At 47.3% G+C, this 12,307-nt stretch overlaps 1 protein-coding gene across 3 annotated transcripts in view; it reads left to right on the top strand.

Annotated features, from left to right (window-relative positions):
- The window catches only part of IGF2BP1 (insulin like growth factor 2 mRNA binding protein 1), a 41,614-nt gene that overhangs the window by 23,663 nt on the left and 5,644 nt on the right, over positions 1 to 12,307 (top strand). For all 3 annotated transcript variants that reach the window (XM_025440284.3, XM_025440283.3, XM_025440285.3), the window contains 7 exons: positions 2,875 to 2,923; positions 3,458 to 3,509; positions 6,088 to 6,151; positions 8,295 to 8,576; positions 9,871 to 10,005; positions 10,659 to 10,781; positions 11,449 to 11,584. In XM_025440284.3, coding sequence (XP_025296069.1) covers positions 2,875 to 2,923; positions 3,458 to 3,509; positions 6,088 to 6,151; positions 8,295 to 8,576; positions 9,871 to 10,005; positions 10,659 to 10,781; positions 11,449 to 11,584 — 841 coding nt within the window. The remainder of the gene's footprint in view (positions 1 to 2,874; positions 2,924 to 3,457; positions 3,510 to 6,087; positions 6,152 to 8,294; positions 8,577 to 9,870; positions 10,006 to 10,658; positions 10,782 to 11,448; positions 11,585 to 12,307) is intronic.

Consider the following 12,307-nt stretch of genomic DNA (forward strand, 5'->3'; position numbering starts at 1 on the left):
TCCCTCTCTCTTCCTAAGCTTGTCTGGGCTCCTGAGGACTGGTACAGGGATTGGGCACCCACTCCAAGTCAGGCACCTTCACTCACACTTCCTTAAGTCCTCATGAAAGCTCAGTCACTTTCCACAGGAGGAATGTAAGGTGCAGAGCAAAGGAATACCTCATCAGATGCTCGTAGCTTGTCTCTAGACCCCTAAGCCCCCAGCATACCGCCCTGGCCCAGCTTGCACCTGGCCTTCCATACTTAACCAGCAGTCCTGGGGAGGGAGGATTGGGTACAGTTGCCAACACCGCTCCGTGTGCTTTGGGCCTGAAAGAAATTAGGTAGCACCATAAGTAATAGAAACCAGGCCAAGGGCTTAAAAGACAAAGGGTCTTCCGAGGCTTCTGTTGTGTGTTTGTCAGGGTTGGGGGTTTGCTGAAAGGAGGTTTGGAGGCCTCAAGGGGTTCCCAGGATTGGGTGTGTGTGTGTGTGTCCTCGAGGGGTGGGTGTCTGCCTATGGGGTTGGAGAGGGCTGCCCAGAGGTCTTTTCTTTCATTGGTTGTGTGGCCCTGCCCTCCTCCCCCTCCTTCTCCTGGAACATTCCAGACATTCCAGACTGCCATTGCTTTCAGGATATGGATTAAAACCCCAAACTGAGATTTGATTCCTTCACACCATCCCCTCCCTAACTCTTCCCTACCCTGGAAAGAAAGCCCCTAAAACTGGGAGTTTTGAAGTAGGACTGTGTTTTTGACCCTTGACCAGAGATTATGCTAAGGGGCCATCTTGAAAGAGCCATCTTCAAACTGAGCCTCCCGCACAGGGGTTGCTTTAAACCCTACTGGTCTGAACTCCCAGGAAGGCAGCCTCAGCCCTTCATCCACAAGAGTTTGCTAGAGGGAGTGACTCCTGTTATTGGCATCAAGCGAGATCAGTGTCCTCAGTCTTCCAATGCTGTACCCATCTCTTCTTCAATTCTCTAACAGTTGGGCTTTGATGGTGAGAGTTTTTGTGTTTTCTCTTCCCCTTTGGGCACAAAATGAGTGTTATATGGGACATCCCTCACAAGGGCAGATGCCGAGGGTCTCCCTCCTTTGCCTATGAATGCAATAGAAGAAAGTGGCCTGGTGGGAATTCTGAAGACCTGGGAGTGGAGTTGAAGTTTGCTATCCTTACTCTTGTCCTGCATTGCATTCTGATGACCATAGATCAGGTTCATGAACCAAATGAGATAGAGAGCCATACACATAGATTCCCTTCCACATGTGTCTCCTCTTCCAGGAAGTCATTTTGTCGCAGGAAGAGATTTCCTTTGTGTATTTCATCAATACTTTTCATGCTCAGAGCTGCACAGCTCGAAGGGATCTTAGTGACTCTTTCAGTTTCCATTTTGCAGCTTAAGACATTTAGGGTCACAGGGATGGAATGAGTGAGCTGGCCTAGGGACAGCCAAGAGGGAAACATGGGAGCTGAGCATCTATCTCTTCCTTTGTTCCTATGTGTTTTCAGCACCCTGCACCCCTAGCTTTGCAGGAGCTGACATGGGCCCAGTAGGAACACTGAGGCCTGAAGCTTATACTTGGCTTAATCAGAAGAAGACCCAATCGGGTAGTTTAAGAGCTAGAACAGGATTTTCTTGCTTCCCAGGTCAGATTTCCTTCATGCTGTTAAGGTTTCATTGGACTATGTCCCCAAACTAAGTTTGATCAGGGATATGCAAAGACATAAATGACAATTGACCAGTGAAGATCAAGTCAATTGAAATGTTGTAAGCCCAGGGATTAGGGCATCGATTTGGGTAGTGAGCAGTTAATTGCCCTGGGAATCAACCTTGAACCTGAAAGCCTTTCTGGGGAAAATGACACTTTTAAGAGGTATTTGAAAGATGGGAAGGAGAAAGTATAGTCATTTGGAAGGAGGGAAGGTGGCGGTCATGATGTTGTGTTGTGTGTTAATCGCTTCCACCTTAGTATTCTGGATGCATCTGTACTTGAAGCCCTTTGCTAAAATCTAATATTCTCTAACATCACCTGAAACCACCCTATGTATAGGTATTATCCCTGTTGTGCAAAGAAAGGAAAGTGAGCCTCAAAGAAGTGGAAATAATTTTAAGGTCAGTGCTGTTAAGTGCAACACAGATTAAAATCCATACCTGTATAAAAAATACTTGACTAGGAGTGCCTGGGTCGCTCAGTCAGTTAAGCATCTGCCTTTAGCTCAGGTCATGATCTCAGGTCCTGAAATTGAGCCTGCTTTGGGCTCCTTGCTCAGGCGGGGGGGAGTCTGCTTCTCCCTCTTCCCTCTGCTCCCCTTGCTTGTGCTCTTTCTCTGTCAAATAAAACACTTAACAACCTTACTATTATCCTGTTGTAATTTGTTTGCATGTATGTCTCTCCCAATAAACTGAGTACCTTAGGGCCAGACACATTGTTTTGTCACAGTGTCCCCAGTGTCTAGAACAAAATATAGCATGAAGTAGGCAACAGTTAAATGGGCATCAGATTAATAAATGATGTCTTCTGTAGCAGCTTGGTATTCCTAAGTGCCTGAAACGTAGTGGGAGGTAAGAGATGAAAATAGGTGGTTAGTGAAGAAAACAGAGGGGAAGACAAGTAGAGGGACAACTGAAGCATATGTGATTGGTGTTACCCTGGTGCTGAGGGCACCTGATCTTAGGCGTCGTATCTGTGGTAGCACTGATAATTTACATTCTCATGGGAGGCACCCCTCCACCCCAAGTCTTCATTCCCAAAGTTTATCATTCTTGGATTCTTAGACTTGGGTGTTGAACAGAAGGTAGAGAGATAAAAACTAACAAAAGCATTAAACACTGCAGGGTCATAGGTCCCTACAGCATCCAGAGCATTATTAATCCTTTTCCCTCTTATTTCAGGAGTCGGAAAATTCAGATCCGAAATATCCCACCCCAGCTCCGTTGGGAAGTAAGTGATTGGGGGAAACTCAAGGCGTGGGGTGGTGGGGATGGAAAGGAAGCCCGGGTCAGTCTGAGTCAGCTGGGATGACTGGGGAGGTCCCCCTGGTGGTTTGGGGGCTAGGCTAGGCTAGGGTTGCCGGTGCAGACAAAGGTTGATTGGGTCCCATTTTCAGCCCAGGACTACCCATGTTAGCTTTTTGGGCTTATCCTCGTCATGAGAGGCATTAGGGAGGTGGGTAGGTTGTTTCTTCAGCCCGAAATTTAGTGATGGCAGAAGCTGATTTGGGGACCCCAGCGGCCCAAGTCTATTCCAAAAAGTCTTTCAAAGCCTTTTTGGTGCTCAAGTACATTTCTTCGAAGATACCCTAACAAATCACCATCAGCATCAGTACCCTAGAAAGGGGAAGCTGAACAGGTGATACTACTCAGTCCCCACCTAAGGCTCTGCCTGTACCACCTTGCTTTGGGGAGAGGGTATCTGGTGGTTGTGATAGTTCCTGGGATGCTCAGAGTAGCCGTCTTCCCTTTGCTATGCTCCTAGGTGCTGGACAGCCTGCTTGCTCAATATGGTACAGTGGAAAACTGCGAGCAAGGTAAGACTACAGAGGTGGTGGCTGGTGGGAAAAGGGTGGGTGTTGGAGCACTTTGGGGGGATCTGCTCTGCTTCGTTTTCCATGACCAGATCCACCTGGCATACAAAAAGAAGGCAGACAGGATATGGCAATATGGCACAGAGGAAGATACACGCACAGGAGGGCATGGGCATGTCATCCCAGCTTTGGCTATGCTGCTTCTCTCTAGAATAGGTTTCTCTTTGTTTAATGAGGAAAGTCACTCATTTCCAGCATGAGATGCCAAGCTCTTAGGGGGTCAGCCTTGGTAGAAATAGAGGTCTGAGGATTTCAACAGTAGTATAAACATGGAAATTGTGTACTCAGCCCTAGTAAGTCTGCAGCCCTTTTACTTTTTAAAAGCTTCATAATTCTTCATGTTTGACAGGAATAGCCAACTGGTTTTCTCTTTTTAGAAGCTCTGATTGTCAGCTACATGTCTTTGGTCAATTAAAAGAAACAAAAAATGAGATTTTATTATTGGGTACTTAGTGATGGGCAAGAACAGTCTTTCAAGAGTGGGCCTACAAGAGAAATAATAAGAAAAATCTGGGTCATAAAATATTTGCTAAGATTTCTGAGGTTCCTCCATTGCTTAAGGTTATAAGTAATTTTCAGAGGAAGTGAGCTAAAATAGAGAGTGGTTTTGGTTGGACATGAGTGCTTGGCCAAGAGAAAAGATACAATTAGAGTTTGTAGAACTTCAAGAAATGTAAATAATCACCCTGTGAAAATTTAAATTTTCATTTTCTGTGGAAAGATGGAAGCTAGAAATCACTCTAGATTAAAATATTTGCCTGCACAAAGGTAAGGTGCTGAGTCCATCAGATGGGTTCTCCTGCTCTGATCTTGTAGGTTGCTTTTGATCATAAATGCCAGGACACAGCCAGCCACACTGATAACCATTGCCCAGTACTGCTCACTTGTTAGACTGGTGACTGAGTTACTCCTGGACAGACAGCAAGACTGAGCACTGGCTTTGAGGCTCATCGTGAGCTTCACTGGGAGGCCCTGCAGGAGCTCATACTAGTGGAAATCTGTGTGTGGGTCACCCGGGCAGCTGTAGCACACTGCATCCTGCTCCCCATCCCTACAGAATGGGAAATGTTGGATTTTGTTGGACAACAGGGAAAGTCTTCAACTGTCACTGAGTGAGTGCTTTCTGTCCACTATTTAAAATCGCATCCCTCTCCACTACCTTTTTTTTTTTTTAAGATTTTATTTATTTATTCATAAGAGAGAGAGACAGAGAGGCAGAGACCCAGGCAGAGGGAGAAGTAGGCTCCACGCAGGGAGCCCAATGTGGGACTCGATCCCGGGTCTCCAGGATCACATCCTGGGCTGAAGGTGGCACTAAACCACTGAGCCACCCGGGCTGCCCTCCACCACCACCTTCTTTACCCTGATTTACACTCTTTGTGGCATTAATCAACCTCTGCTATGCTAGGGAATTTGCTTATCATACTTTGCGTTGTCTCCTCCCGCTAGAATGTGAACTCCATGACAGCAGAGCTTTGGTCAGTTTGACTCCTGTTTCAGTTTAACTGGAAAGAACAATCTTTCCATACCCTACTGTAGTAGTGGTGGGGGAGATTCTGCTGATGAAGGCCAGAGGGGTTAAGAGTGGTCTGCACTGAGGATTTGTGGCCAGGTAACTTACTAGCCTCAGGGAAGTGGGGGCAGAGTCTTGGTTTTTTGTCAGTGTCCTCCACCCTGGTGTAGTGGTGCTGAGTTGGCCTAGGGAACCCTAAATCAAAAGACAGTGATGCATAAGACAGGTTAATTTTATTAACTTAAAATAAGAGGTGTGCCTCCAGACATCTGGAATTCTAATGTCCAGCCCAGTCTGGGACTGGCTGTAGGAGAGAGTGTATGGCAAAGTCAAATGAAGTCCAAGAGGATTCATGATTAAGTGCAGATGATTTAGGTGGCCTTAATGGCAGGTACCATGAATTTATGATGGATTGAATGTGCATTTCCATTGCCAAGATATTTGGAATACTCAGGAAATCACCACCCCTGGGCTACCTAGCAGATGCTTCTCTCTGCCCGCTTAGCTAGGTCATGATACACTCACGTTTCATCTGTCCTTGAGGATGCTCTGTAGTGGATGTACATCTCTTTACCATATTCTTACAGACCATGTCTCAGGATGTTTGCTTCTGTAAATTGCTAATCTTACTGTGTATGTATTTTCAACTAGTTTGGCTTCCCCAGAATAAATTTGCTTCCTAGATGGGGTGTGTGCGTGCACTCCCCACTGCCTAACTGCTGTGTTCACTGCACTATTTTGTTGCCCAGCTCTCTTGGCGGCTGGCCAGAGGGAATCAGAGGAAGACACAGAAGGGAGAATGTAAAAAGGTTTGAATTTTCTAAGATTTCTGGTGAGAGGGTTCTAAAAGGGGAAATATTTTGCCTTGTCATTCCCAGTATTTTCTTCGAACACATGTAACTTCTACAACCTTCTAACCTGGAAGGATGTGCTTTAAATGCTTGGGATTCCTTGGTGGCATTTCCAGATCTCACTGCTCTAACCTTGGCTTCTGTTTTGCTCCCCCAGTGAACACCGAGAGTGAGACTGCTGTGGTGAATGTCACCTATTCCAACCGGGAACAGACCAGGCAGTGAGTGGGCTGGGAAGCGGGCCAGGGTGGGTCTTTGGGAGGTATTGGAAGCCAGGTACCTCTTTTACAGGGCTGGGGTCCACACAGGCAGTAGTGCCTGCTTGGATTCCGTTATTGTGATAGCCAATTGCAGACTCTTGTTCATTGGTTCAGGGATCTTAAAAGTTCAGAAACTCCTCAGGATTGATAGCAAATTCACAGAAGGGAAGAGACCCAAGGGCCCTTCCAGGAAAGGGGAAATCCTCCGTGAGAGAATAGATAGGCTTTCTGTTGGATTTCTCTAGCTGCCTTGGACCTGCAAGAGTCCTTTGCTGTGTTGATTGTGCCATCTAGTGATAGTGAGGGGGAACTGCGAGATTTACAAAAGGGATTTGTTCTTGTTTTGCTGGGGGGGGGGCAGACATTTTATTGTGGTGAGGCCATGAGCCCAGTTTATGCTGTTGTCGGGTCCTCTTAGTCCCACCACACCCATGCTTTCTCGATTCTTAAGCCCTTTGGTTGAGCAATTACACTTCTCATCTACTGGTACTGACACACTGTACGTTTTGTGCACTTATGTAAGATTTGTGTAAGACCTGTTACAGGCCTTTTGCTACATTGTGCTTTTGATTGCTTTCTTGTTCCTTCAGAATGCTGTCTCTAACTGGGTGGTGATGCATTGTAAAAATCCCACCACTTCCTCAAATACCATTTCCTTTATTTTTAAAAAATTTTTATTTATTCATGAGATACACAGAGAGAGGCAGACACATAGGCAGAGGAAGAAGCAGGCTCCCCACAGGGGGCCGGATGCGAGACTCAATCCCAGGACCCTGGAATCATGACCTGAACCAAAGACAGATGCTCAACCATTGAGCCTCCAGGTGCCCCTATTTTTAATTTGTTTTATTTTCAAAAGTTATCCCTATACCCAACGTGGGGCTTGAACTCACGACCTTGGGATCAAGAGTTAGCACACTCTACTAATTGAGCCAGTTCCCATTTTCTTTAGACCGCTCTCAGGCTCAGGATTTTCTGGAGGCCCCTATTGTCTCTTGTGGCCAGTGTATGGTCCTTAGCCTGGCTCTAAAGGTCATGTCAATACTCAGCTTATTCCCTGCTCTCTGTTGTTGCTTTGTTAACTTTTCTTCTTTCTTTTTAAAAGATTTTATTTATTTATTCATGAGAGACACATAGAGAGGCAGAGGCTTAGACAGGGGGAGAAGCAGGCTCCCTGTGGGGAGCCTGTTGATGGACTTGACCCCAGGGCCTCAGGAGCACACCCTGAGCCAAAGGCAGATAGATGATCAACCACTGAGCCACCCAAGCATCCCGCCTTGTTAACTTTTCTAACTTGCATCAGCCAGGCTGGGACTGGATGGAGCCTGCCCCTCCCCCCCAATGTTACTCACTCCTGGTTTTCAGGCATTCTAGGTATATTTAAACTCCTGCTTCCAAGCTGTAAGCAAGGACATTCTATCTCCAACTCTTTTTTTTTTTTTAATTTTTTACAGTTTTCTCAAATATGGAAGGTGCCAACTCAATAAGTGTAAAAATAAGTGTCTTGTTTCTCATGTTTTTATTAAATTCATTCACTCACACGAATCTGGTATTTTATTTTTCTGAGAGAGAGCATAAGCAGATTGGGGCAGAGGGAGAGGGAGCCGATTTCCTTTCAGGCGGGGAGTCCAATGCGGGGCTCAGTCCCAGGACCCTGAGATCATGATCTGAGCCAAAGGCAGATACTTAACCTACTGAGCCACCCAGGTACCCCTGTCTTCAGCCAGTTAATTTAGACTGGAAAGTTCTCTGAGGTGGAGGTGGGAGTGGTGGATAGGTCTTCTCCCTTGCTTTTATTTATTTATTTTTTTAATTTTTTTTAAAATTTATTTATTTATGATAGTCGCAGAGAGAGAGAGAGGCAGAGACACAGGCAGAGGGAGAAGCAGGCTCCATGCACCGGGAGCCCGACGTGGGACTCGATCCTGGGTCTCCAGGATCGCGCCCTGGGCCAAAGGCAGGCGCCAAACCGCTGCGCCACCCAAGGATCCCTCCCTTGCTTTTAGTATATTTCATGTTGTAACCCTGAGTGCTTTATACATGGAGTGCATTTGGTGCGATTGGCATGGATTGGAGTGACCAGTAGATTTCCCTTTGTCCTCAGAGCCATCATGAAGCTGAATGGCCACCAGTTGGAGAACCACGCCTTAAAAGTCTCTTACATTCCCGATGAGCAGATAGCACAGGGTCCTGAGAACGGGCGCCGAGGAGGCTTTGGCTCTCGGGGTCAGCCTCGCCAGGGCTCCCCTGTGGCAGCGGGGGCTCCAGCCAAGCAGCAGCAAGTGGATATCCCCCTGCGGCTCCTGGTGCCCACCCAGTATGTGGGTGCCATCATTGGCAAGGAGGGGGCCACCATCCGAAACATCACGAAACAGACCCAGTCTAAGTAAGTCTTGGCTGTTGGGAAATGGAAGTGGGGTGCTTCCAGGAAGCACACCGAGGAGTCTTAGTATTTACTACTTAGGCAATGTTGCCTAGAATGTATTCCCTTTTTTCTTCATTTGGGGTTGGGGGGCCTGCAGTGGTCATTGCTTCCAATTGCAGCCTCCTGGAAAGGTGAGGCCAAGGGGGGATGTTAAGTGGGCCTGGGGCTTCTCATTTGGTGGCAGAGGCTGAGCCACACAGTCATTAGTAAGAAGGGTTCTGCAATTTCTTGTAGGAAGTCACATCAAGCAAACCTAGTCTAGATGAGTCAGCTTCTCTTTGGTGCTCTGTGGTTTCAGTGCTGCCTGTTAGTGGACATTGGGCTCAGCAGCCTGGCCACGGTTGGCCCTCAAGAATAGGTCACCATCCTGTCCCATCTCCAATGTTCACCACAGCTACCCCCTCTAATCTTTTAGAATTTGACTTCTATTTTTAAAAAATATTTTATTTGAGAGAGAGATAGTGTTTGTGAGAACAAGCAGGGGGACACGGAGAAGCAGATTCTCCACTGAGCAGAGAGCCTGATGAGGGGCTCAATCCTAGGAGCCGGAGATCACGACCTGAGCCATAGGCACATGCATAACTGACTGAGCCATTTAGGTGCCCCAACTTTATTTTTTTTATTTGCATGTAGTTGACCCCTTATCTTTTTTTTTTAAGATTTTATTTATTTATTCATAGAGACAGAGGGGGAGAGGCAGAGACACAGGCAGAGGGAGAAGCAGAAGCAGGCATCATACAGAGAGCCTGACATGGGACTCCATCTAGGGTCTCCAGGATCATGCCCTGGGCTGCAGGCGACGCTAAACCGCTGCAGCCACCGGGGCTGCCCGACCCCTCTTATCTTTATAGCTGATCAGTGTACTCTGGAAAAGAAAAAGCCACATCATATCCTTATTCCAAATACATTCTTTATTACTCTAAGTTTGGGACAGTGTGCCTTCCCTTTATAGTTGTTTCATGAGGGAATCCAGAATTTAAGAGGAAATGGAGCTTTAGAGTTGTGGGCTGCCATTTGCCAGCCCTGTGTTCCCATGCCAGATGCAACTATTGTCCACCACCTCCTGATTGAGACAGAATCCAGAGCAGCAGGCTGGCCACATGACCCTGGCCCTTTCTCTGCCCTTCCCCATTCGTGCTTGGACTTGTTTCAAGAGTTGGTTCTGTGCTTCAGTTGAGAAGTAGCAAGGTATGTGAAGAAGATTCTGGGTTTTACCAGGGACTCCCTTAACTGTCCTTGGCTTTGTGGTCCTCAGGATAGATGTGCACAGGAAGGAGAATGCAGGCGCTGCAGAGAAGGCCATCAGCGTCCACTCAACCCCTGAGGGCTGCTCATCTGCGTGTAAGATGATCTTGGAGATTATGCATAAGGAAGCAAAGGACACCAAAACGTAAGGCTTTTATTCAGTGTTTCTTGTAAGGAGGGAATTGCTACCTCCCCCACTACAACACAGACTTCTTATTAGCAAGAATGCAGGGATAAGTAGGAGACAGACGACATAAACTGAAACATGAAGTCCTCTTTCCCACAAGTAACGAACACCCCTGTACACCCTTTTAGCAACTCTGTGCATTTATAATGTGTGTATTTGTGTGTACATATGTGTGTGCATCGGTGTATGCATGTGCCTGTTTTAGCACACATAGAATCATAATGAGTGCAATTCTACAGTTTGCTTTTTTCACATTATGGATCAGTATGGTAATATGGATCACCTTTCTAAAACTGCATGGCATTCTCTAGAGTGGCTATTTTAAAACAGACAGCTGTGAATGGGTTTTACCATGCATGGACCTGCAGAACCATCATCACAGTTATGACAGTGAGCATGGCCATTGCTCTGATAGTCCCATGTGGCTCTTGGCAGCCTGTCCCTACCTCCCCATCTCTAGCACTAAGCACCCACCCATCTGTTTTTTTGTTTTTGTTTTTGTAACCTTTTGGGATGTAATTGTCCTGGAAACCCCACATTTGCAGTTGCATGCTGTCTGGGTCTCTGCGCGGCTCACCACTTAGCAGCTCTTGTCCCTTACCCTTCCCAAGGGCCGACGAGGTTCCCCTGAAGATCCTCGCCCATAATAACTTTGTGGGGCGTCTAATTGGCAAGGAAGGACGGAATCTGAAGAAGGTGGAGCAGGACACAGAGACCAAGATCACCATCTCCTCGTAAGGCTGTCATTTACCTCTTTATGAGTGGGATGCCCAAGGGCCTTGGGGGCACCAATGTGTCATTAGCCTTAATATTTGGGTTCCCTAAGTTGTATGCAGTTTCTGCCCTACTGAAGGAGAATCCGTGCAGTGGCAAAGAACGTTTATATCTGTGAGGGCTCGTATTGTTGGAGTGAATCTGTCCATCCCCTGTTCTGCACATTACACCTGTCCCCTGCAGTTGGGAGCCAGGGCTTTGGGGTCTTGGGCATGTTTGCCAGGCCATGAGAAGTGGACCCACCCAGGCCCTTGTCTGAGGATTCTCTGAGTCCTGTGCCTCTTCATTTCATCCCTGACTTGGTCTGTTCCAAAAGCACAGGAAATGGATTGTGTAGAACTATTGGAGAAGCTTCCAGTTCTGAGCATCCTTCTTGCTTTAACAGTGATGAAAACCTATCTGTGATTGGGTTCATTCCACACCGAGGGGTTTCAGTTGGGTATTCTCATCTCCCTGCGCCTTCCTCCCTCCCTGCTCTGGTTACAGACCAAAGGCGAGAGACAGGGAGCTGTTTGCCAAAAGTTAAACAGCCTGCAGGAGCTGTTTCTGTGGCTAATTCCTAGCTGGGGCCACTTCCTGGTCCTGGCCTATCAGTGCAAGGGTGACTTGGCTCTGCTGTCCCACCAGGCTGCAGGACCTCACCCTGTATAACCCTGAGAGGACTATCACCGTGAAGGGGGCGATTGAGAACTGCTGCAGGGCTGAGCAGGAGATCATGAAGAAAGTTCGGGAGGCCTACGAGAACGACGTGGCTGCCATGAGTGTGAGTGGAAGAGGTGGCTGCTTTACCCCTCTTTGAGGCTGAGGCACAGCAGAAAGGGGGAGGTCTCCATGTAGGTGGGCAGGTCACACACTTGGGATCTCCATTCCTGCAGGTCATTAAGAGATCTTTATCTGATTCCTGGGGTTGGGTCTCCTCTTGGGCTTCAGTCTGTGATTTTCCTATAAAATTGGTATTTGTGTGTACTTCAGTGAAGAGAGGGGCCATAATTTTCATCTGATTTTTTTTTTTAAAGATTTTATGTATTTATTCATGACAGAGACACAGACACAGAGAGAGGGAGGCAGAACACAGGCAGAGGGAGAAGCAGGCTCCATCCAGGGAGCCTGATGTGGGACTCGAACCCAGGTCTCCAGGATCAGGCCCTGGGCTGAAGGCAGCACTAAACCGCTGAGCTACCCGGGCTGCTCTCTCATTTTGTTTTTATTTAATTTTAAAATTTTTTAAAGACTTCATTTACTCATGAGAGGCAGAGGTATAGGCAGAGAGAGAAGCAGCCTCCCTGTGGCGGAGCCCGATGTGGGACTCAATCCCGGGATTCCGGGATCACAACTGAGCCAAAGGCAGACGCTTAACCACTGAGCCACTCAGGCATCCTTCATCTGGTTTTTAAAGGGGATTGAGGGATCCCTGGGTGGCGCAGCGGTTTAGCGCCTGCCTTTGGCCCAGGGCGTGATCCTGGAGACCCGGGATCGAATCCCACGT

Source organism: Canis lupus, chromosome 9, assembly GCF_003254725.2.
Source record: "Canis lupus dingo isolate Sandy chromosome 9, ASM325472v2, whole genome shotgun sequence".
In the NCBI taxonomy this organism is placed as follows: Eukaryota; Metazoa; Chordata; class Mammalia; order Carnivora; family Canidae; genus Canis; species Canis lupus.